Here is a 24,568-nt window from a genome sequence, read left to right on the forward strand (position 1 = left end):
TGATGATAAAAAATATATACAATCATACATACATATAGGTGCATAAATTGAAACATACAAAAAGAGCGAGCTGTGGGTTTGTTTTGGTATAAAATTAATAGGCCACTTTCTCGCTTCGTTGAACTTGCTTTGTGTAGAATGAGCAAATTTTGGGCTATTCTTCTAATCGTCATTCCCCGATAATTATATATTGAAAGTTCTTATGTTAGATTAGTTGTCGTTTGTCAGCGAATCGTTGTGGTTGCCTTGCAAATGGGTGGAATATGTTCTGGAACTGGTCTTGGCCTTCTTCTAATTGGCCTGATATGGCTGTTCAGCGCAAATGCCGATGAAGGGGTTCAAAGTTCGCGTATATTGGCCGTGTTTCCCTTTCCCGGCCGATCACAGTACATTTTCGCCGAGCAGTTTTTGAAGGAACTGGCACATCGGGGTCACAATGTCACCGTGATCAATACCTTTGGCAGCGATGAAATCGAGCCCAACTTTCGGGTGATTGGTGCTAAAAAAATTCACGAAATAATGGCGGGTAAGTAAACTCAAAGAGTTTTCAAGCTATCTATTAAAATTCACATTTATTGCAGCATTTGGAAATGCCGATTACACCCAAACGGCGAGTCAATGGAAAATATTGACTATGACCACAGAGTTTCTCAATCTTCTGACCACAAGTATCCTGGATGATCCGGCTGTAAAGGATTTACTGAACAGCGGAGAGAAGTTCGATCTGGTCGTGATGGAAGCAGTGCAAACTGATGCCCTCTTTGGTTTGATCCAGCACTTTGGAGCAGAGACCATAGGTATCTCATCGTACGGCACAGATACGCACATCGATGAGTTAATGGGCAACATATCGCCATTGTCCTACAATCCCTTGCTGCTCTCATCGCGAACGGAGCAAATGGATTTCAAGGATCGTGTGAGGAATGTGTTTGAAGCCTCTGTAATGTGGCTGCACAAGAGGATTGTCCACCTGCCGACCCAACGTGAACTGTATGCGAAATACTTTCCCACGGCCACGAAATCATTGGATGAAATTTTGAACAGCTTTTCGCTTATGCTTCTCGGTCAGCACTTTTCCCTGAGCTATCCACGCCCGTATTTGCCCAATATGATCGAGGTGGGCGGATTGCATTTACAACAGCAGCGAAAGGTGACGCCCTTAGCAAAGGAACTGTCGGAATTTGTAGAGGAATCGGAGAAGGGAGTAATCTATTTCTCCATGGGTTCCAACATCAAAAGCAAGGACTTGCCGCCATCCACACGAACAGTGCTAATGGAAACCTTTGCCAGACTGCCACACCGTGTGCTGTGGAAATTCGAGGATGATCAGTTGCCCGAAAAACCCGATAATGTCTTCATCAGCAAGTGGTTCCCCCAACCCGATATCCTGGCTCATCCGAATGTTAAGCTGTTCATCACCCACGGAGGTCTATTGAGCACCATCGAGAGTATATACTTTGGAAAACCCATACTGGGATTGCCCATTTTCTATGATCAGCCCTTGAATGTTCAGAGGGCCAAGCAGGCCGGCTATGGTCTCAGTGCCGATATATGGAGTGTCAATGCGACAGAACTCACGTCTTTGATCCAGGAACTGCTAAGTAATCCCAGTTATGCGGCATCAGCTCAGACCAAATCAAAATTATTCCGAGATCAGAAGGAAACCGCTTTGGAGCGCGCCATTTGGTGGACCGAGTACGTATTACGGCATAAGGGAGCCAAACACTTGAGATGCGCGTCGCGGGATCTGGACTTTATTCAGTTCCACGGACTGGACACCTGGGGGCTGCTCATCGCAATCACTTTGTTGTCCATACTGATCGTCGTCATTTCGATTAAATGCTTACAAAGGGTATTACTTATTAGTATAATCAGAAAAACGCGTGTGGAGGCGAGTAAATTGAAGACCCAGTAACCAATTAAAGTCGATTGCCGCCACCGATTTATGTTTCCTCTTAGAGTAGTAAACATTTGCATTTTTGTTTTGTTACCAGCACCTGTGAATATATTAATAATACTAAGGATAGTTGTATTTTTGTTCATTATTCATTTTCATCATTTAATGTTCATTGTTCATTTATTGTTCATATTTAAATTTATTCAAAAGAAACTACTGCTAAAACGTCGAATGCTGTCATTATAATCATATAGTGCACGCATGAACCTTGGCCTTTACTTAACCGTAGCTTAAAGCTCTATTATTGACTGCATACTCAAAAAGCTATGTAATGCACAATACACAGAAACTATAATATTTTATTTTAAATGCATAACCTTAAAGAAGGATCGAGGCTTTAAGCTTGTGTTTCTGAATTTTTTCACTTGAAGCGTAAACTGACCCCCTTTTTTCTTCGACTGCACACAATTGTTAATTCAGAAGAGCGATATGTTTATTTAGGGGAATACAGGGGATAAGATCGTGAAAATTGTGATGGGGTGCGACGGTGAGATGTGGATCGCCTACGAAATTTACGTAATCTCATCTGTCAAGAATTACTATTGCATGTCAGTGGCTTACAGTGTTATCTAATAACTTAGAACTATGTTGCGATACGTTTGCCGATTCAGTTTACAAAGTGAGATCGCAAAGTGCAGACGATCTTTGAGATGCACGCTCTACGGATAGGTTTTCTGTTACTAACTCTGCCAGCTTATCTGCAGGCTGCCAGGATACTGGCTATATTTCCGTTTCCGGGGCCATCACAGTATATTAATGTGTTACCTTATCTAAAGGAACTGGCTGGTCGGGGTCACCATGTTACCTCGGTTAATGCGTTTCCGCAAAAGAAACCATTGGCTAACTTCAGAGATGTGTTTCTCCCAGATGTATTTGACAATTATAACGGTAAGATGATAAAAACATATATGTAACAAATTTCCGTTCACACAATTTTAACAACCTTTAAGAATTGATAAACGAACTGAGCGAACCAATGAATTTGTGGCAGGGGAACAACGCCATCAATAAATTCTTTGTGGACATTACACGCTGTGTTCTTACCAACAAAGAGGTTACAAAAACCCTTTTGCCACCTGGAAAGGATCATTTCGATCTTATCATTGTTGAGGCTCTACGCTCGGATGCCTACTATGGATTTGCGGCCCACTTCAATGCCCCTATAATTGGCATATCCACCTTTGGAACTGATTGGAATATTGATTCGCTAGTGGGCAATGAATCTCCTCTATCGTATACTCCGCTGGCAACGGGGGGTCTTACGGATCGAATGACTTTCTTGGAGCGTCTGTCCAACTTTGTGGATACTACGGTTGCCTGGATTAACTACAGATTTTTTCATATGCCAGAGCAGGAGAAAATGTATGCGAAATACTTTCCCGAGGCCTCGCAAAAGGTTAAACTCACCGATTTGAATAGAAACTTCTCCCTGGTATTGCTGAATCAGCACTTTTCGTTGAGCTTCTCGCGTCCGTACGTTCCGAACATGATCGAGGTTGGAGGTCTGCACATATCCCACAAGCCAGCTCCTTTGCCCAAGGACTTGGAAGAGTTTATTCAAGGTTCCGGGGAGCATGGTGTAATCTACTTTTCACTGGGCTCTAATGTTCTCAGTAAGGATCTACCGGCAGAAAGGAGAGATCTTATCCTAAAAACCTTCGCCAGCTTGCCGCAGCGAGTGCTCTGGAAATTCGAGGACGACAAGTTGCCTGGCAAGCCGTCCAATGTTTTTATCAGCAAGTGGTTTCCTCAGCCGGATATCCTGGCCCATCCCAAGGTCAAGCTCTTTATCACCCACGGCGGATTGTTGAGCACCATCGAGAGCATTCATCATGGCAAACCCGTCTTGGGTCTGCCCTTCTTCTACGATCAATTCCTGAATGTAAGGCGGGCCACGCAAGCAGGTTTTGGATTGGGACTCGATCACAAGACAATGACACAGCAGGAATTTAAGAAGACCATCGAGATATTGCTCAAGGAGCCGCGATTTGCGCAGATTGCTAGGCAGATGTCCGAACGATATCGTGATCAGCCAATGAGTCCACTGGACACCGCCATTTGGTGGACCGAATACGTTCTGCGGCACAAAGGAGCCTACTACATGAGAGTGGCTGGCCAGGACTTGGGTTTCTTCGCCTACCACAGCCTGGATGTCATTGGATTCCTTTTGGGCGGAGCTCTTCTGCTTGTCGCGATCATTGTGGGAGTCCTTGGGAAAGCAGCTAAGCTTACGGATTTTGGAAACTCCAAGAAAAAGCTAAAAACCAAGTAAAGCAATTCGTGATATTTGTAAATTGAACTTTAAACCTACAGCTAAATAAAGGAAATAAAACAATTTAAGTCCGACAATTTTAAGTCTAGTTAATCATTGCTATTATTATATGGAGCAGATTATGATATCAGTAAATGGGTTACAATAGTACTTAGATGGAGAGCTTTATCAAAGTTTTTCTGTTGCTAACGCTAAGGAAATTAAGAGGGAGTTTCATAAATTTCTGTAGGCAAATTATCTTATCAGCTAGCAAAAATTTGCTAAGCGGGCTTTACCGAAGTAAAGATTAGAGAACATCTGAGTATGTTGGTTGTTAACCGTTCTGTAATTATAATACATTTTTTTCAGAAACCCTTTAAGAAATGAAGATTGAAAATCATGAAAAGCAAGCACTTTTCACTCGGTTGTCGTATAAATAATTTTTCACATATTTATAGATGACTGGCATTTATGTTACTATCTCTGGCAACTAAACAGAAATCTTGTGAAATATTTGTCTGGAGCTGATAAATCGTATCAGCCAGTCGGAGTATGTAGGTCTAGCTTAACGATTCAGTCTTTCGGCTGAATGCCTACGAGTATGTTGGTTCTGAGATCGATACTTCTGGTGGTGGCCCTGCTGTCTGTTCTCTTGGAAGGAGCGCGTATCCTCGGGGTGTTTCCCATACCCAGCCACTCGCATTACTATCACGCCCTACCTTATATAAAGAAATTGGCATCTTTGGGCCATGAGATTACTTCTGTAAGCCCATTTCCATTGAAAGAACCTGTCGCTAATATACATGATATTCCAGTTCCGGAATTATTTGAAAATATAGAGGGTAAGTAATACTTAAGATTTACTTACCCATGCGAAAATATATCTAAAACATCCTTTCAGAAATTGTTGGAAATTTAAAGAACCGGAAGGGCACATGGAATGAATTTGAATACATCAGTTTGATCTGATCATTGTGGATCTTTGGCGGCTTGATGATCTATATGGCTTGGCGGCCTATTTTGATGCCCCCATCATTGGAATTGCATCCTATGGAACCGACTGGAAGATTGACGAACTAGTGGGCAATGTATCACCATTAGCATACCTGCAGTCTCCGTCTTTCAACTGGTTTGATCTTGACACCTATGGAGGACGCTTGGGGCACTTTGTGGATCAGTCTCTGGCTTGGATTAACTGGCATTGGTGGCACGAGGAAATGCATGAGGCGCTCTAGAGAAAGTATTTCCCAAAAGTTGCCGATAAACGTTCTCTGTACGAGATCACCCGAAATTTCGCCTTGATTTTGGTTAACCAACACTTTACGATGGCTCCACCACGACCATATGCTCCCAATGTTATTGAAGTCGGTGGTATGCATATTGATCAACAACGAAAAGCTTTACCCCAGGAATTTGAGGATTTTATCCACGGGGCTGGTGAACATGGAGTAATTTACTTTTCGCTCGGCACCAATGTTAGGAGTAAAAATTTGTCTGCAGATCGCAGAAGAATATTGATTGACACATTTGCCAGCCTGCCACAGCGCATCTTGTGGAAATTCGATGCTAAGGAGTTGTCAGATGTACCCTCGAATGTTCTAATTAGCCCATGGTTTCCGCAGCAGGACATCCTTGCTCATCCAAACGTAAAGCTGTTTATTACTCACGGAGGCTTACAGAGCACAGTCGAATGTATCCATCATGGTGTAACGATGCTGGGATTACCATTCTTCTACGATCAGTTCAGAAATATGGAACACATCAAAGCTCAGGGTATAGGTTTAGTTTTAAACTATCAGGATATGACAAGCGATGAGTTTAAGGACACCATTTATCGGTTGCTGACAGAAAAGAGTTTTGGTGTCACGGCAAGAAGAACAGCGGACAGGTATCGGGATCAACCAATGAATCCTTTGGATACGGCGATCTGGTGGACTCACTACGTCCTACGAGACAAGGGAGCACCTCATATGCGGGTAGCGGGCAGAAATACGGATTTTATAACTTACCACAGCTTGGATGTCTTGGGAACTTTTCTCCTGGCCTTTTTGGCAATCCTGAGCATTGTTGTCCTTTGTGTAATTAAACTGTTGAGGGCCATCCTAAAGAGTAAAAAGGATAATAGAGCACCCAAGCAGAAAGTAAATTAACTTACCAATATATCAATAGAGAATACATATCTGTGTACATTCGATTTATGACATATAGATTAGGAAGATGTAAGCATGTTGAGTTAATGCTAAAATATATTATACTTCCTTACACTCTTATCGGGTTAATCTTATCAATTTTTATTTTAAAATGGTTGTGGTTGGGATTGTATTTAGTCTTCGTTGAGATCTTGGGGAAAGCAAAGTTGCGGTCTAAAAATGTGGGCGTCGGGTTTGTTTTACCTAATTTTACTATTTCCTGGTTTCTTGTATGGAGCTCGCATTTTGGCTTTGTTTCCGGTTCCCTCCCAATCGCATTATTATCATGCCCTTCCATATCTCAAAAACTTGGCCTCTTTGGGGCACGAAATAACTTCAGTGAGTCCGTTTCCATCTGAAGAACCAGTGAATAATATATACGACATTTATGTTCCGGAAGTGTTTAATGGTTTTGACGGTAAGTAAGGCAATAAATATTTTATTTACAATCTGATTTTTGCATGCTTTTTTTATATTCCTATTAGAACTATTGAAAACAATGACAACCCCAAAAAACACGTGGGAGTTCTTCGACGCAACCAATGAATTTGTGTACAATATTACTAAAGATGTATTTAATAACGACGGAGTGCGACGAGAGATACTCAGGCCGGGAAAGGCTCAGTTTGATCTAATTATTGTGGACATATGGAAGTACGATGCTTTTTATGGCCTTGCCGCCTATTTTGAGGCCCCAGTTATCGGATTAGCTCCCTGTGGAACCGACTGGAAAATCGACGAAATGGTGGGTAGTCCATCGCCGATGTCCTACCTTCAGTCTCCCTCATCTTACCTTTATGACCTGGATACTTTTGGTGGTCGCATGGCGCACTTTGTGGAACGCTCCATTTCTTGGTTTAACTGGCACTTGCGTTATGAGCAAAAGCATGAGGCCCTTTACAAAAAATATTTCCCAAAAATAGCTGAAACAAAGCCATTGTCTGAAATTAGCAAAACATTGCTTTAGTTTTGGTAAATCAACATTTCACATTGGGTCCACCGCGTCCTTATGTTCCGAATGTTATCGAAGTCGGTGGTATGCATATTGATCAACAACCGGGAGCATTACCCCAGGAATTGAAGGATTTTATCCAAGGTGCTGGTGAACATGGTGTGATTTACTCTTCTCTGGGCACCAATGTCAGGACTAAGAACATGGTAGAGGACCGCAAGAGAATATTGATAGAAGCATTTGGCAGCCTGCCACAGCGCATCTTGTGGAAATTTGAGGATGAGGAGCTGCAAGATATACCGTCCAATGTTCTAGTACGCAAATGGTTACCGCAACAGGACATCCTGGCCCACCCAAAAGTGAAAGTCTTTATAACCCACGGAGGTATGCAGAGCACCATAGAGAGCATTCACTATGGTAAACCCATTCTGGGATTGCCCTTCTTCTACGACCAATTTACCAACGTGGATCACATCAAAAAACAGGGCTTGGGCCTGGCTTTGAACTACCATGATATGACAAGTGATGAGTTGAAGGACACAATTCTCCAGTTGCTGACGGAGAAGAGATTTGAGGTCACGGCAAGGGTAACAGGAGCTCGATATCGAGATCAACCAATGAAGCCTTTGGAGACGGCTGTCTGGTGGACTCACTACGTCCTTCGACACAAGGGAGCACCTCATATGCGGGTGGCCGGGAGAAAATTGAACTTCTTCACCCACCACAGCCTGGATGTCTTGGGCACTGTTCTTCTTGCAATCATGGTTGTCCATGCCATTCTTCTTATTATTGTTTATAGTGTCTGTAAGATTTCTAAGAATATCTTAACACGTTTAGTTGTTAAAAAACAACGAAAGCAGAAAGTTCGTTAGGTTCTACTTAGTTATACTTTCAATAAATATTTGCACAATAAATATGTCAGACATACAGATGATTTTACATTTTCCCAATGGCTAAATGGAGTCTGAATTCTGCTTACCTTATCTATATCGTTACCATAGTTTATAGCTACTAACCCCCGCGATAATGGCCGTCGTATAACCACCTATGACCAAGCGCAGTTCGGTGAAACCCCGCGATTCCCAGTTTGTTTTCACCACAGGATAGAGCACCAAAATGATGGGATATTATGTATGATGCGCGTATTTATATTATAACGATGCTTTTCTGGTCACACGCAAAGCTGCTCGATTGGCGTCCAGTGAATAATGGAATACGCATTCAAATATTTGCATGTGTGGGCTGGGCGTGAGCGCCGGTTTGAGCGCATTTATTAACCGCTGCCAATCAGTTGCATACGCTGCGTATGCGTAATATTAAATTGCACGGAGTCACTTCCGTTGGATTGGTTTGGTTCATTTGGGTACGACTGGTGCTTTTGACCGTATTTGGCCGCATTGCCAAATGCGTAATCAAAAATTCATGAGCTATATAAATGTGGTGTGGCTGGAATTGCCATTAGCTCTGTGTGTTTTGTGTTGGCATGCAAATGTGGATAATTTCATGCGATTTAGGGCTGCATTTGCCGACCCCCATAGCTTAAGAGCCAGAACCCTTTAAATGTCCCGAGTGGTCGGTCAGTGGAGACGGGGCTATTTAATGAAGTCCTGTTTTGCGGTTCGACACGTTTTTAATGCGATGTTGATTATCGCCAACGGAAACAGCAGAATTGATTATTTGACTAAGCCAGCCGAAACTCTGACGTTTAATTGCAGCTCAGCTGGAAAAGAAAACTACACACACTCTGGTTTTTCAGATCAAGCTGAGCCATTATTTACGCAATGTCAGCAATCCCAATTTACAGTCTCGGAAATGTTTCGAAATATCAGCTCACTTCTTGACTGAATCTAATCGGTAACTTGTCCAAGCAAATCGGTCGGTTCACTGGGTTTTCTCTTCGCAGTTCGCCTTTTTTTTGTCTCATGTTTTTACAACAATTTGTGCTGGCGAAAAGTCGAGAAAATCCGAACTGCTTCTGCAAATTGAGGAAAATATACTCAATGCTCGTTCACCTGACGATAGTTATGCGCTCAACCATTTTGTCATTTTTGTTTGTCAATTTTGTTTCCCCGAGCAGATGGTAATATGTAGCTGTAGCTTTAATTAGCACTGAAAAGGGGGCTTAAAGATTTATTACATCATTTATGATAGAATATTAATTAAAGATGCTTAGTGAAAGCTTGAAAGTGGAAATAAATCCTCCCAAATTTGATACCGATTCAAAAAGAAACCGCCAGTTTTTGCTGTAAGGTTATTGCCAATTTCTAGATAACCTTTATCTTTCGAGTTGTACAGCGGCCAATTCAGATCTTTTAGGCATTCATCGTTTTTGTTATGAGGATCACTAAGGACAAAAGATTATATTCTCAGAACCTCAATAAAGCTAGTATTTTTACACTTACCCCTTTTTAGCAAACTCAATCCACATACGCGTCAATAGCTCGATCATTAAATTTTCTGGATCCTCTCGCTTCAACAAAGGACTCAAAAGTCCAACATGGAATAAATATATTAGCTCGTCGTGATGAACGGGGCCTTTTAAAGTAAAAATAACATTAAATTTTTGATGTTTACAATATAAATTACGTTATAAGTGCTTACCTATGGTTTGCTGGTTATCGGGATTTTTCAAGAAGGTATATCTACCCTTGTAACGAAACAGATATGTGTAAATGGGTGTGTGGGGGGACATCAGTTGAAGAAACCGATGGAAGGATACTCCAATCAAGGCGTCGCTCAGGAGTTCACCCATACCTTTCAGGGATTTCGGGTACTCCAGCTTGTCCAAACTTTCGAGCATATATTTTTCCCGGAAAACTCGACTGGCAGCTCGCGATTGGGTTGAGTTTTGTTCCAAGAGCAAAGCAATAGAGGCATAGTGTTCCCAATCCCTATTATAGCGGCTAACAATACTTTCATTTCGCAAATCAACTATAGAGAATATATAGAATATTGTCTTCCATTTTCTAAGAGCCTCGTTTAAAATCATACTTACAGAAAGCTCCAGAAAGAAACTCAAACTCCGTAATGCCGGTGATGAGGGGTACCTTGTAAAAGTCGCCACGTCGAGCTGTCTTGAAGGGACTTTCGATGAGGTAACGCTCCTGCCCGAAATCCTCCTCCACAACGATTCTCCAGTTGAGCACGGGATTCCAGCCGAACTCAAACATGCCATTATAGGTGCTCACATAATCCAAATAGGGCTTTCGCCTCATACACTCCACCATTTCCCCGATGGATTCTTGTGGACACTTCAATAAACCAGCCTGACGTTTGGCCAGTTGTAGATCATTGTCCTTGTACTTAACTGGTCCATATGGAGCAGCACTCATGCAGATGCCTCGATGGAAGAGACCCCGTGACATGGGCGATAGCATGTGAAGAGCTACGCTTATACTTCCCGCACTGTAACCCAAAAGGGTTACACTACCGGGATCACCGCCAAATCGATGGATGTGCTGCTGGATCCAGCGCAAAGCTAAGACCTGATCCTTGAGACCAGCGTTGCCAGGAGCTTCCTTACTTCCGGTGGCCAGGAATCCCAAACTACCCAGCCGGTAATTTAGCGATACCAACACACAATCGCGATCCATGAAATGCTCGGGTCCCGCTAGATATTTACTCTGTCCAGAGAAGACATAGAAGCCACCAGGATGTAGGAACACTATCACAGGTCGGCGGCCCTTCAAATCCTTTGTATACACATTAAGTCTCAGACAGTCCTCAGATACATCGGTCATGTTATCCCATGGCTGCGGGCACATCGGTCCATCCTCGCTAGCATCGAAGGTTTGCGGGGACCAGGGCTTCACTGGCTGCGGATTCACGAATCGCAAATCTCCCAGAGGTGGCTCTGCATACCGAATGCCTCGGAAGGCATGAAAGGTGACACCCAATCTGGAGGTCAGGTTGGCTCCTCGCACCCTTCCCAGTTCGGTGTCCACCTCGATGGAGAGAACCGACGAACTGGCCAGTAGAACCAGCAGTTCCACTACGAATAACTTTAGCATATTGCCGTCTACCTTAAACTGAGTTATAAAAGTTTCCGCTGTCGTTTTTATACTAAATCTTGTGGCTGAAATCGCTTTTGGGGCTTTACCCAGATGCGATTGGCAACTGATGTGATGTGCGTTCAGATTCATACCTATACGACACTATGGTGTGCAACTGAATAGTCGCTTTAGATAGGAACAAAGGAATGAAACAGCTGCATAAAAGTTTAATTGTTTTACAATTTAAGAAGTTTAAGCTTTAAAGCTCTTAAAAATTAAAAATTTAACTTTAATGTAAATGCAGCTTAATGCCGATTATTAATATTTATGAAAACAGATAGAAGCAAACCAACTTCGTTAGCCTCAAATTAAAATGATTATTTTCTAATGGCCTACAAATACGTGACCTAAAGTGCATTGAACTAGATTCATTGCCAAGCTCAGAAAAATTCCCCGATAAGTAATAAAACAATATATATCAGTCTACCAGCCTACTTTGCTATATGACAAACCAATTCAAATGCATTCTGAGCGAAATACATTCTACATTTAATAAATACATTCTATTATAAATATATTGTTTTTAAGACGCTTTTTGAGGTTTATTATGGCCCAAAATCTAGCCAGCGAAACAATAGCTCCTTGGATGCATTTCTAACTCGGATCGGCATTAAAGCCGGCAACATTTTCGCGGAAAACGGTGATTTTCCAGCAGCATGGCCATGGCCCAAAACAGTTTCAATAAGTTGGGCTACAACTTTTACACGCCTTTTGCTTGGCAAAAGGATGAGAAGAGGAAGATGCACGGCAAAGAAAATAAAAGTATTTAGCCCGTGGGCGTTGGGTGGGTGTGGCGGGGGCAGGCAATGGGAGTGGGCGTGGCGCTCAGTTCGCTGCTGTTAAAAATTTGAACGCGCTGATGGGCATTTTTACAACTGAAGCGTTAACTATGTGCAACTTGCAGGAGCGGGAAAAAAGGGGTCTATGAAAATGGGAACCAACAATGAAAAGCTTTCACCACTGAACCGAAACTACAAATACCCTTAGATGAAACAATAATGAGATGATCTAGAAAATTTGAGGGTCTCATAAAAAATTTTTCTATGTTCCTAAAGACTGCAAACATTTTTAAAAATTTGCAGTTATAAAGCGAATGTTTCATAAAAGTTTGCGGATTGAAATATGCATAAGCTTACAAGATTTTAAGATACATTTAAAATTTTTTTGAGTTTCCATTTCGTGAGAGTATACGAGTATAAATGAAATGTAAGCAGCTGAAGATAGAATAGGAGACCGAGAAAAATAGGAAAGCAACGTGGCATTTTTTCGATAGAAGCTCACAATATTTTCCATTTTAGTTTACAAGCTTCGAGCCGCAGGCTGAAACCAACCGCACAACCCCATCCCCGCTGCAAAATCAAATGAAATTTCCATGAGCTTTTTCAACAACACTGAATCGCAGCGAATTCGAAGACAGTTTATGGAAAAATCCGTACATACCAAATATATTTTTGTTGATTTTATTACAGACAAGTACATTAAGAAAATGATGAGAAAATTGCAGCGTTTTTACTTTGCAGTTGGATTGAAAATGGGAAGGAGTTTTCATGAAGCTCTATATATAAATTATTCATTCTCTAGACTTAATAAGTATTTCTCTATATTTGCCAGTTAAAAGCTAATTTGTTTGTAAGCACCCTGATTTAAACTCGTCATGGAAACCAAACTTATTTATCACTTGAACTTAATTCCGCTTTTCTTTCTTCTTTGGCTTGGAACTCTCCTTCTTCACAAACAATTCCTGCAGGAATCGCCACACCAAACGGATCAGCTGGAAAATACAATAGAGCACGAATATAATTCCTCCATATAGTATCAGCATGGCGTCCAGGTTGTGGTATTGAATGAAGTTCAGATCCTGGGAGGCGCTCCTCAAATACTTGGCACCCTTGTGCCGGGACACGTGCTCCACCCAGTAAACGGCCCGCTCCAAAGGAGTCTGCTGCTGATCGCGATACCTGTCGGACATGTCGCGCACCTTCTGGGTGGCTTCGGGATCGTTGATTATTTTCTTAATGGCAGCCAAAAGTTTGGCAGAACTCAATTCCTCGTAATGAACAGTCACTCCGTAGCCATTCTGCTCGGCACGAGCCATGTTCAGGAACTGATCGCCAAAGATTGGAATGCCCACGAAGGGTTTGCGATGGTAAATGGACTCCGTGGTACTGAGCAGACCGCCGTGCGTAATAAAGGCCAACACATTGTCATGGGCCAGGATGTCGTCCTGGGGGAACCAGTCCGAGATGAACACATTGGCGGGCTTTCCGGGCAGATCTGTGTCCTCGAACTTCCACAGCACACGCTGCTTCAGCTGGGCAAAGGTGTCGATCAGCGCCTGGCGTTTTTCCAACGGCAGTGTTTTGCTCTTCAGATTCGAGCCCATCGAGAAGTAGATAACTCCATGCTCGGCGCCCTCAATGAACTCCAGAATGTCCTTGGGCAGCGGTTGGCGCTTTCTGTTGATGTGCATGCCGCCCACCTCGATCATGTTGGGTGAATAGGGTCGGGGGAAGCTGAGCGATACATGTTGATTGAGCAGAACCAGAGCCGTGTTCTTGCGCATATCGTAAAAGTCCTGCTTGTTGTTGGGGAAGTACTTGCGGTACAGGACCTCCTGGCGCGGAAGGTAGAAGTAGTTGAGGAAGATATATTCGTAGGTGAGGAAGGCCTGGTTGCCCACTCGCTCTGCGAGGGACATGCGGTCACTAAACTTCAGCAGTGCACTGGGCACATACGAGGGCGGTGAAGGAGATCCCACCTAAAATAAAAGGTAAGAACATAAATTAGGCGAATCCTCTTAGTCACTATAACAAATAGTCACCCACCAGATCGGTGTTCCAGCTAATAGCTCCAAAGGTGCCCAGTCCAATAAGTGGAGCCTTGAAATGCTCGGCGAATCCGAAGTGAGCTTCGTTCAGGAACACCTCGGATATCACGGCATCGAAGGTCTGGTTGGATTTCATCAGTTCTATCACAGATGGTTCCTCCAGCAGCAATTCGGTTATCTCAATACCCATCTCGTGAAAGTCAATGATCTGCTTGATTATGGGCTCCTTTGAGGTTTGCAAAAGGTTAGAAATTCTTCCTAAAATAATTTAAAGTTAATTAAAACGCGTTTCTATCAAACAAAGAGAACATGTAATGTCATAAAAAATTGGTATAAAAAACATTAGGTTATTTTAAAACCCTTAATTGCTTAGAAACCATAGACGTTATCAGAAGCAATTGTTAGCTAGGCTTATCGAATCGAATTCAACGGAGGAACTTTTTAAGGAAAAAGTGAAATGACTTTGAAAGTTAAGCTAATAAGCTGAATTCATTAAGTTATGTAATGCATAAGTAAACCAGAAAACTTTGTTTGTCAACAAAAGGCTTGTGTGTTATTTTAAAATAAACATTTGATGTAACCCAACCGGTTTATACCATAGGCCATATTGTACAAATCCATATTTTAAAAGTGTTTGAATATTGTCTCTATTGCAAAATAACAGAAATAATTTATGGTATATTAATCACACTAATAATATGATACTACTGTGCTCTTGAATTATAATGGAAGTTCATTGTTCAAACTTTAGATTCCATTCAACAATTATTAATTTTAGAACTACAGACACAGTGTCTGTAGTCTTACTGAATTTCACATTAGATTGTGCAATAATATTATTAATAATTTCGCTAGTTAAACTTACCCTGCATGGAAGTCAGAATGCTCTTGGCCGGCACATCTTTGATGTTCTTGATGGGTTTCTTCAGCTCGAAGGGGGAGATGATGGTCACCTGATGTCCCGCAGCGGCTAATCCCTTGGCCAGGGCAGATCCCACATGGTAATGGGATCGTGCGGCGGTATGGAGCACCACCAGGTAGTTGTAGGCAGACACGCAGCTCAGCAGGCTGAACAGCAGCAGGGCCAGAAAACCCGTTTGGCCAGCTGTTGGTTTCATCGTTAGTTTCGGGAACTACGAATTCAATACAATTAATTCGGCTTAATTGTTGCCAGTTGTGAAATGCGTTCTTAACGGCCTACGCTCGTGAAACTGCTACTGATGTGGGGGCCTCGAACGCCTCGACGCCTCGCGATAAACTGAGTTAACATGGGACTGCGATGAGGTAATTATAAGTGGTTTGGGTTAGGTCCCAATCAAATTTGGAGAGTCTGCTCTCGGTCTCCACGTCTGAGATGACCAGCACTTTTATACTCACGCCCTCTCTTCGTCATCGTTACGCTGCCAAAATCTCAATATTTTGTACGCTATTCACGATCGAGTGTCAATATCTCTATATAGTGGAGAGGCTCTCTCGCATATTATTATCAGTTTTGGATAGGTTTTATTCTCGGATTCTCCTTCGCTTTGTTTTCCCACCGGCTTTTTTGGTGGGGAGCATTATTTTGTTTTGTTTTTTACTTTGGTTCTCTTTCTGACGCATGGTTGGAGTAGAATTCGGATTCAACCAACTTTTGTTGTTGATAATGAAAACTATGCGAGGCATTTAAGAAAAAGAAATTAAATGTATGTATTTAAGTTGTTGCCACCGAATTAATCCAATATTCTTTAAAAAAATAACAATCTATATAGCTTAGTTTTGTAACAATAAATATTTAATTATAAACTAGTTAACTTTTAGTTTCGAGCTAGATTTACATAGAAATCCTTTTATAATAGTAACTAAAACCCAAACTAATAGAAGGACGGAAATAACGGTCAATCCAATAATCGAAAAGAACGACGCTAGAACATCCAGATTGTGGTATTCGATGAAGTTCAGATCCTGGCAGGCACTTCTCAGGTACTTGGCTCCTTTGTGCCGAGAGTCACATGCTCCACCCAGTAAACAGCTCGTTCCAGTGGAGTCTCCTTTTGGTCCCGGTATTGAGTGGATATCACCTTGACCCTTACCGTTTAGCTAGGATCACTAGTAACCCTTTCGATGGCGGATCGGAATAGCGAAGCCGTTAGTTGGGCATACTTCACCGTGATGCCATAGCCCATTTGCTCCGCTCTTGCCATATTCATGAACTGATCGCCGAAGAAGGGAATACCCACGACGGGTTTGCCATGGTAAATCGATTCCATTGTGCTCAAAAGTCCTCCATGGGTTATAAAGGCAATTACTTTTTCGTGTGCCAGGATATCGTCCTGCGGTAACCAGTTGGATATGAAAACATTATCCGGTTTGTCATCAAAGGTTTCCGCCTCGTACTTCCAAATAACTCGGTACTTGAGTCCCCTTAGCGTCTCCACAATGGCCTTTCGCTTGATCTCCGGCAAATCTTTGCTGTTCAGATTGGAGCCCAATAAAAAATAGATAACCCCGTGTTCCGCTTCTTCGATAAACTTGAGAATATTTTGGGGCAGTGGCTTTGGAGCCTTTCGATTCACGTGCATTCCGCCCACTTCGATCATGTTTGGCGAATAGGGCCGTGGATTGCTGATCGATACATGATTGTTAAGCAGCACCAACGACGTATCCTTGCGCATCCTGTAAAAGTCCTGTTTGTTTTTATGGAAATACTTTCGGTACAGCGCTTCATGTCTTGGCAGATTAATAACATTCTCATAGGCAAATTCGTATATCTGGAATCACAACTTCTGAGCCCTTTCCCAGAAATTCATGCGATCCCCAAACCGCAGTAAGGAGTGTGGCACATACGATGGCGGCGAGGGTGTGCCCACCAGATCAGAGGTCCAGCCAGTAGCACCCAAGCTGCCCAGGGTGATCAGTGGAGCTCCGAAATGTTCTGCGAAACCGTAGTGGGCGTCATTCATGAAGGTCTCGCAGATAACTCCATCGAAGGTGCGGTTTTGCTTCAATAGCTCCTGTACTTTCGGCTCCTTTAAAAGACTTTCTGTTAAATCCAATCCCATTAAACTCAATTTTGGATATCGCAATAGAACCGGCTTTTTGGCATTCTCCAGAATTCGAACTTTGTAAACTACGGAAGAGAAGAATGCTATCACATAACAAACAAAAAACCAGTTCCTATCACCAACAAAGCTTAGTTTTTATGGTTGTTTATAAAGTTCTATAATGATGCTTGATGTTCGTTTACATAGATTTGTATAGCCAAAAATAGTCGGTACAACCAATTTGTTGTTGACCCCCTGAGATTTGGGCAACTTTCACGTGTTACTTATCAGATAAGACAACGCTTATTTCACGCGATAAGCAATACGTGCCAGATGGTTGTAGTTTTTTGATAAGCGATGATATAGTATAGTACTCACCGCCCATCACGGTGATAATATTCGGCGTTTCCACATCGATTATTTTCTTAATGGGCTTCCTTTGGGGAAATGGCTATACCAAAGTTACATCATGACCGGCGGCGGCTAATCCTTTGGCCAATGCAAAGCCGACGGCATAGTGCGATTTTGATGCAGTGTGGCTGATCATCAGGTAGGAATAGGCCCATGATTGGCCAAAAAGGGCTAAGACTACCAACTCATTGCGACAGCGTCTTTGAAGGTTAAAAAGCAGACTGAAACAGGCTTACTTCATTTCTAGAACTTATAGTATTTGATAAGAAACTTTGTCAGTAGATTAGTGAAACGTTTGAAGTGGTGGGTGCCCAGACAGAATTTTATTTTACAGCTTTGTGTGTATGTACCTGCATTGACAAAATGGTACATGGTATAGTTAATATATAATAATGTGGTATAAAAATATTTTATTTACAATAGTTAAGCAATATTTTTATAACCTCCTGGTTTTAAAAATAACTAATTTATTAAAAAGGTGTTATTTTTCTACCGATGTTTGTTTTTCTCTCTTATAGCATTCGATTTTCTCTCTTTGATTATAATTTACTCTTAAATTGAAAGATTTTAATTGAGTGAACAGCTTTTTTGTTTGCTTGAGTTCTCTTGAGAACTTGCAAAATCATGAGAACTTAATGCTGATAGATCAGCAGATTTCGAGCCCTTGGCACTACTCTTTAAAAGTGATATAATATTTTATAAACTAATAATTTAATTAAATATATAAAAATGCATTGGCCAATTAAGTAGAATAAGCAATTTAACTACATAAACTTAAAGTATCTTGATATATGTAGATAACTATAGGTCATTCAACAGTCGACTTGACGAGCACGATTTTCTACAATCAAAATTGTGTGTTTACCTTTTGGTTCCTGCCAATTCCATGCTGGGCCTCACGTTGAATTTACAAAAGTTAATTTCACAATGACAATTGTATATATACTCAGATATCTATATAAATCCATGTTGAGCACAGTAAGCAGAGACGCGCTCAGTTCGGTTCGGTTTGGTTATTGGCTCCTCGGTTGATTTTCATCACCATGCGTATATTCACCTTGATCTTGGGGCTATTGTGTACCTTGGGTTACTCAAGTGGATACAATTACCTGATGGTTCTCAATTCCGCCGGTCGTTCTCACTTCAATGTGGGGCATGCTTTGGCCAAGGGATTGGTCAAGGCTGGACATACAATCACCGTGGTTTCCGTCTTTCCTCAGAAGAAACCCATTCCTGGTTATACTGATGTAAATGTGACAAATGTGGTCAAAGTTATGGGAGGTAAGTAATTTTATTTTTTAAAGTGTGAACTATTTCCTAAACCGGTTTTTTCTTAGGAGACATTGGGTCTTTGTGGGCTTCTATCCAAAAGCCATTTACTCAGAATCTCATCGATCTTTATGGTTTCCTTTCAACGATCACATGTCGCTGTACGAACGCCTTTTGAACGTGGCTTTCCTTGGCTATGAAAGGCTTCTACTGGACTACTATTTCCTACCGACTCAAGAGAAGTTCTACAAGGAGTTCTTTCCGGGCAACAAGAGGTGTTTCTATGAGATGCGCCGAAATGTCTCCATGGTGCTCTTCAATCAACATTTTTCACTAAGTTCACTAAGATTGAGAGATTCATCAATGAGTCAGAACATGGAGCAATCTACTTTTCCATGGGTTCGAATCTCAAGTCCAAGGACTTACCCCCAGCAAAGGTTCAAGAGATCCTGAAAGCGTTAGATGGACTCAAGCAGCGTGTTCTCCGGAAATTTGAGCTGGATAACCTGCCCAACAAACCGGAGAATGTCTACATCTCCGACTGGTTTCCACAGACGGACATATTGGCCCATCCCAAGATCATAGCATTCGTGACCCACGGCGGCATGCTGAGCACCACGGAGTCCATTTATCATGGTAAACCTGTGGTCGGTTTGCCGATCTTTAGTGTCCAGTTCTTCAACATGGCTCATGCCGAGCAAGGCGGCTATGGCATTATGCTGGACTTCAAGACGTTGAAAGCCGATGATTTCCGACAAGCCATCGAGCGGATTACCAGTGAGCCATCCTACACGAAAGTGGTGCAGGGCATGTCCTTCCGATATCGGGATCAACAACACACGCCAATGGAAAAGGCGATATACTGGGTGGAACATGTGACCCGCCATCAAGGAGCTGCCTATTTGAAAAGTGCGGCCCAAAGGCTGAACTGGTGGCAGTACCACAATGTGGATGTGCTCCTAATTATTTTTGCAGTAATGGTTCTGTTGCTAATTGTACTGCCAATTACTAACTATAATCTGCTTAAGAAGTTATTATTTACAGGAGAGAGAACTCAAAGCACTAAAGTCAAACGCAACTAGAAATGTAGTATGTACTAGTAAATCTATATACTTTTGTATAAGTAAAGTTGACAGTAAAGAATTTAAAACCTACTATGTTTTTAAATTTTATACACAGTAAATGATATGGTCTTATTTGCGCATTCAGATCGTTGGGAAAACCATAATGTGAATTTATCTCGAACAAACAGATGGTATTGCCAAACATTGGAATTTCTGGCCACCCGTTTCCATTTCCATTGTGCCACATCCATTTCCATTGATGCCACAAGCAAATTACTGCCTAACAGCATGCTGCACAAAATTGTTTTCATCTTTTCCACCCAGCGCACAAACAATCGCTAACTCGCATCGAAAAGTTGAGATGTATTTTCATGGGCTGCCAAAAATACATTTCGCTTTTCTATTATTGGCCACGTTATCAATGCACACACGTGCCGGCCGCTGATTGATTTCGCTAGCAAGCGAAACGAGAGGAAAATATAAACCAAACGCAAATGACAAAACAAATTTGGAAATGCAGACGATGAGATGGGGAGGGTAAAATTTAAATAGGCACTCGAGCATTAAATTAAGCAGCATCAACTTACGTAGGTGCCACTGTACCGGCCGCCCACTTCCACAACAACCCCGCGCCCAAAAAAAGGAGGAAAATATAAAATAAAGTAAAGGAAACCGCTCCGAGGTGCAAAACGGCTGAAATGAAGGAAATGAAATGCCAAAAAGACAGAGTTTCCCCTCTTGCAACACACACGACAGCTTTTCCGAGTGTGTCTGTGCACTGAGCGAAAAGCATGGCACGTTTATTACAAATATATGCAAATTCGAAATGGTTATCTATATATTCTACTATTTGAACAAGCTAAGAAAATTAATTAAAGCCTTAAGATTTTTAAATTGCTTATTTTAATAAACCTCAATGCTAAACCATATTATTGAAAATCGAAATAACACAATTTATTTTCAGTGTAAGAGCGTGTGCAATGACATTGAAAAGACACGTTGAGAGAGAGGCAAAAGGAAGTGAAGCAGGCAAAAATATGGAAAATATCCGTAATGTGAGCCAAAAAGTTAGCTATGCACAAAAACTTTTTGATGGCGCGCTGAAAGTGAAAAGTAAATTTACGCTAAAGTCGCCGAAATGCACAGTAAAGGGAAAATAAAAATTGAGAGTTGAGTGGGTTTTTTTTTCCGGTTTGCCGGAGGTGGGCGAGCGGCGAGCGGGGGGCGGGATAAGTTGCAAAAGAATATGAAATGGCAAGAAAAAGCGAAATGAAACGGAAGTTCAAGTTGATTTGTTTGCAGGCAAAGTGGAATTTTCCCGGCGCACCAATTCTCCCCCCCTTCCGCCATCCAGCCACACTCACACATTGACAGCCATTTTGCGGAAACGGAAGCTGCGTTTCAATCGTACTTCTGATGAAGTTAACAACAACAGCAACCACACCGAAAACAGCAACAACAGATGGCTGTGGGGGGCAAATAAATTTAGCATAACAATGGCGAATTTACGAGTGTGTGCGCCGGTACAACGCTGCGTATGCGTATTATGATTTTGATTCGCGTACAATGCCTATAATTTTGAAAATTGTAATGCCTATTTCGGTGCGGCAATTTAGGCTTTGCTACGTTTTTCTTTTTAAGCAACATACATATAACAAACAAAATGTTAAGTGATCGCTAGCATTAAACATTGTATACTTGTTTTTTTCCAGTGAATATTTCTTCAACGGTTTGCATGCTTTACATGAAAATTCCACTAAAAGGCACTTTTTATTTTTAAGAGCAACACATCCGGGTTAAAATAGTTTTCCTTTCGTTTTTTTTAACACCTTGCGGCTATGATTCATGCATGTAATGTCTGCGGTCCTTAATGTCGCAGTATCGTAATTAAAAAGTGCACTGCGGAGCCATGGGCGTTATTTTACGTTTTTTTTTTGGGTTTTCCTGATATATCACACATTTTCCAAACGACCCCCCTGCCATCCCTTCCCCTTTAGCATATGCAGAGATTGCGCTTGAAATGACAGTTGCACTTGCACCATGACAATGCGCCCGAAATGGAAAATGGGGTGCTGGGAAATGGGGTGGGAAATTCGTAGGGGGGAAGGGCAGTTGGGGGCTATGCAGCGGGGCAAATTGATTGCGATTGTTGAGTTGATTGGCAGGCGACACACACACTCGCACACACACATATAGATACGCACACATACACACATATATATGTACATATATATATTGACTGCATGCGACACTGGCAAACAAAAGCGCCGCTTTGTGGTTTTCATTGTCGATGCCTTTTTGCTTTCTTGCTCCTTGTTAAAGGACCTTTTTTTGCACCGATTTATTTCTGGTTGCCGTTGAAATTAAGTTTGTTTTGTCTTTTGGATTTTGGCTTTGGCATTTTTAACACGCGCAATTTAGAAGATGACAGATAGTTTACTGCACCGTTTAGACAAAAGAAAATCTCAGTCTTTGCTTGGGTATTTTTCCTGTTGCGTTTAAATTGGTTTTGATTAAAAGGTTTTTAAGCAAATTAAACGGTAAGATACGTATACTCTAAACTTTATAAATACCCAAATTACTTAACAGTTGTGCTAAAGCTAGGACAAACAAATTCCTTTTTAGGAATATAAACTAAAGCTGTGCCACTCCACGTTCAAACGCTTCAAGTTGATTATTATTAATAAATGAACCCATTTTAATTTCGTTAAACAATCAAATGTTGGTATAAGATGAAACTTACAATTTCTAGAGCATTTAGTGAAATACTCTGTTTTTTTAGAGCATAAAATAAATTGATTAAATTTGCCCAGCCTTTGGCTGTGGTTTAAAAGTTAATTGTTGTCGCCGGCGGCCAACGAGAGGTGTATACAATGATGAGTAAATGTCTAAATTATATAGTCAAAAACATAGATTGAATGCAGGCATATCCAATCGGCTAACAACAAAGCTATCAAATTAGTGTGATTGGCTATGTGCCAACAATATTAAAGTAACTTCATTCCATTTGCCTCAAAAAACAAAAGTGGCGCATTATTATTTTTAAAGTGTTTTTGTTTGTTCTGGCTCGCCGGAGCTCTTTGAAATATTAAAATTAATAATAAATGTTGACGGCATTCATTTGTTGCTGCTGCTACACAAATATGAAGACTTCATTATGGCCGACTGATTTCTCGTTGTCTATTTTCTTAAACTCTCCATCGTCTACCACTTCTGCCTCTCACAGTTGAGGTCAAAATGTTTAAACTGATAGTGTGAAAATTATTTTATTTTTTATATTTTTTATCGTATATCGGAAAAGGTGGTTTAAGGTTCATGATTTTATTTGATTTATATTGATAAAATATTTTAATTGGATATTACGAATGTACAAGTAATAAATCTTCAATATAAATTTATTTAGTTATAGCGATGGAATTAATGAAAAGTCAACTTTTTTTTATTAGATCATAAATAATTCCAGTTCTTGAAACTATGTACACATATCCGAAAGCAACAAAGTTGATTAAATATAAACCTTGGACACTTTTCTCGTAGCCTAGCAAACTGGAACTATTAATGTGGCCACAACTGCTAGCTGCTCTCTTTTCATCTGGTTGTGATTTTTATTTCTTTTGGCAATTTCTGCAGTTGCTGTTTCTTTTTCGCTTTCCCCCCCATTTTAACTCTCATTTGCTTCGTTTTTCTGCTAAATTAAATTTTATTTAACTGTTATGCATGAAATTGGTTACAATTTTTATTTTCATGATGGTTTGTCTGCACACACACACACATAGAGGCTCACACACCAAATGGACGCTAATTTCTTTTTAAATTATTTAACAATTTTCGACTGCTATTCGCCAGTTGTTTTCGAGCTAGCAGAACAATCTAATTAGTCGTCCGGAAGGGAGAAATGCTAATAACGATGATGACGCCGATTTGTTTTATGCCAATTTACTTGGCAACATTTGTCGTTAATGCGACTGCCAAGAAATTTGGCACTGTCTCAAAAGTCCGGAAATCCCGTCTGCTGTCCCAAAAAACAGGCATAATTGGGCGAAAATACATAAATCTGTGTGAATAGATTGGCCAAAGAGGAAAATGAGAATTTGTTTTCCCACTGATAAGTTATGTCTTCAGTGGTTTTTATTTGATTAAAAGACAAATAAAATAAATAAATTTTGACCTTTTTACTGCTCATCACTGATCATCACATTTTCAGCGTTTTGCAACACTAATGCGTAGACTTGTCCATTACTAATTTCAACTCTGCGTTTTCATTTGACATTCGTAATGAAAGTGCTAAATCGAAATTATCAAATAAAAAAGAACGCTGCAATCGAGTGTGCATAAGTGTAAAAAGTGATCCAATAAGTACATGGGTAAGCGGTGGGCCATATTTAATCAAATTACTGCAGCCGAGCTGCATTAAGTGCCAGTTTTCTGATTGGATCGGGTGCAAGGACCCGGCATCGCCTCAATTGGCAATTAAAGCGCATCAACGTTAATGTCCGGCCGTCCGGCGATAATAATAATAATAATGATGGTAACGAGACGATGGGCACGTATTTCCCTTTGGCAAAAAGTGGCA

The 24,568-nt window shown here is 41.2% G+C and overlaps 8 protein-coding genes across 8 annotated transcripts; 5 read left to right on the forward strand and 3 right to left on the reverse strand.

Annotated features, from left to right (window-relative positions):
• Positions 1-204: 204 nt before the first annotated feature.
• On the forward strand, positions 205-2,298 carry LOC6606873 (UDP-glucuronosyltransferase 2A2). Its single transcript, XM_002031631.2, has 2 exons — positions 205-526; positions 582-2,298. The coding sequence occupies exons 1-2, from the start codon at positions 253-255 to the stop codon at positions 1,913-1,915; spliced, it is 1,608 nt and encodes a 535-aa protein (XP_002031667.1). The 5' UTR covers positions 205-252; the 3' UTR covers positions 1,916-2,298.
• A 268-nt stretch (positions 2,299-2,566) lies between these two features.
• LOC6606874 (UDP-glucuronosyltransferase 2A3) lies at positions 2,567-4,306 on the forward strand. The gene is made up of 2 exons (XM_002031632.2): positions 2,567-2,845; positions 2,908-4,306. Exons 1-2 carry the CDS (start codon positions 2,608-2,610, stop codon positions 4,227-4,229), a joined length of 1,560 nt encoding a protein of 519 aa, XP_002031668.1. The 5' UTR covers positions 2,567-2,607; the 3' UTR covers positions 4,230-4,306.
• A 370-nt stretch (positions 4,307-4,676) lies between these two features.
• Positions 4,677-6,479, forward strand: LOC6606875 (UDP-glucuronosyltransferase 2B20). Its single transcript, XM_002031633.2, is given in 3 exon segments — positions 4,677-5,050; positions 5,110-5,160; positions 5,163-6,479. Coding segments are annotated over 3 exon segments (1,500 nt in total). The 5' UTR covers positions 4,677-4,797; the 3' UTR covers positions 6,359-6,479.
• A 64-nt stretch (positions 6,480-6,543) lies between these two features.
• Positions 6,544-8,249, forward strand: LOC6606877 (UDP-glucuronosyltransferase). Its single transcript, XM_032721057.1, is given in 3 exon segments — positions 6,544-6,815; positions 6,883-7,344; positions 7,347-8,249. Coding segments are annotated over 3 exon segments (1,575 nt in total). The 5' UTR covers positions 6,544-6,577; the 3' UTR covers positions 8,222-8,249.
• Positions 8,250-9,427: 1,178 nt separating this feature from the next.
• LOC6606879 (venom carboxylesterase-6) lies at positions 9,428-11,377 on the reverse strand. The gene is made up of 4 exons (XM_002031637.2): positions 10,345-11,377; positions 9,951-10,280; positions 9,752-9,884; positions 9,428-9,693 (listed from the first exon to the last, which is right to left on the reverse strand). The coding sequence occupies exons 1-4, from the start codon at positions 11,357-11,359 to the stop codon at positions 9,519-9,521; spliced, it is 1,653 nt and encodes a 550-aa protein (XP_002031673.1). The 5' UTR covers positions 11,360-11,377; the 3' UTR covers positions 9,428-9,518.
• Positions 11,378-12,845: 1,468 nt separating this feature from the next.
• LOC6606880 (2-hydroxyacylsphingosine 1-beta-galactosyltransferase) lies at positions 12,846-15,505 on the reverse strand. The gene is made up of 4 exons (XM_002031638.2): positions 15,430-15,505; positions 15,094-15,361; positions 14,227-14,486; positions 12,846-14,159 (listed from the first exon to the last, which is right to left on the reverse strand). Exons 1-4 carry the CDS (start codon positions 15,496-15,498, stop codon positions 13,086-13,088), a joined length of 1,671 nt encoding a protein of 556 aa, XP_002031674.2. The 5' UTR covers positions 15,499-15,505; the 3' UTR covers positions 12,846-13,085.
• Positions 15,506-15,980: 475 nt separating this feature from the next.
• LOC6606881 (UDP-glucuronosyltransferase 1-8) lies at positions 15,981-18,550 on the reverse strand. Its single transcript, XM_032722872.1, is given in 4 exon segments — positions 15,981-16,211; positions 16,214-17,337; positions 17,630-17,883; positions 18,528-18,550. Coding segments are annotated over 4 exon segments (1,599 nt in total). The 3' UTR covers positions 15,981-16,013.
• A 140-nt stretch (positions 18,551-18,690) lies between these two features.
• Positions 18,691-20,085, forward strand: LOC6606882 (UDP-glucuronosyltransferase 2B31). Its single transcript, XM_002031640.2, is given in 4 exon segments — positions 18,691-18,943; positions 19,000-19,057; positions 19,060-19,268; positions 19,271-20,085. Coding segments are annotated over 4 exon segments (1,248 nt in total). The 5' UTR covers positions 18,691-18,705; the 3' UTR covers positions 20,014-20,085.
• The last annotated feature ends 4,483 nt before the right edge of the window (positions 20,086-24,568 follow it).

Source organism: Drosophila sechellia, chromosome 3R, assembly GCF_004382195.2.
Source record: "Drosophila sechellia strain sech25 chromosome 3R, ASM438219v1, whole genome shotgun sequence".
In the NCBI taxonomy this organism is placed as follows: domain Eukaryota; kingdom Metazoa; phylum Arthropoda; class Insecta; order Diptera; family Drosophilidae; genus Drosophila; species Drosophila sechellia.

Bases quoted from the DNA above. Each gene is read 5' to 3' on its own strand.
- LOC6606873 (XM_002031631.2), top strand. From the start codon at position 253: ATGGGTGGAATATGTTCTGGAACTGGTCTTGGCCTTCTTCTAATTGGC. The intron at 527-581 runs GTAAGTAAACTC...CATTTATTGCAG, and splicing joins AATTCACGAAATAATGGCGG to CATTTGGAAATGCCGATTAC.
- LOC6606874 (XM_002031632.2), top strand. From the start codon at position 2,608: ATGCACGCTCTACGGATAGGTTTTCTGTTACTAACTCTGCCAGCTTAT. The intron at 2,846-2,907 runs GTAAGATGATAA...ACAACCTTTAAG, and splicing joins TGTATTTGACAATTATAACG to AATTGATAAACGAACTGAGC.
- LOC6606879 (XM_002031637.2), bottom strand. From the start codon at position 11,359: ATGCTAAAGTTATTCGTAGTGGAACTGCTGGTTCTACTGGCCAGTTCG. The intron at 9,885-9,950 runs GTAAGCACTTAT...TTACTTTAAAAG, and splicing joins CGATAACCAGCAAACCATAG to GCCCCGTTCATCACGACGAG. The intron at 9,694-9,751 runs GTAAGTGTAAAA...TTTTGTCCTTAG, and splicing joins ATTGAGTTTGCTAAAAAGGG to TGATCCTCATAACAAAAACG.
- LOC6606880 (XM_002031638.2), bottom strand. From the start codon at position 15,498: ATGTTAACTCAGTTTATCGCGAGGCGTCGAGGCGTTCGAGGCCCCCAC. The intron at 14,487-15,093 runs GTAAGTTTAACT...AAATTATTTTAG, and splicing joins CATTCTGACTTCCATGCAGG to GAAGAATTTCTAACCTTTTG. The intron at 14,160-14,226 runs GTGGGTGACTAT...CTTTTATTTTAG, and splicing joins TTAGCTGGAACACCGATCTG to GTGGGATCTCCTTCACCGCC.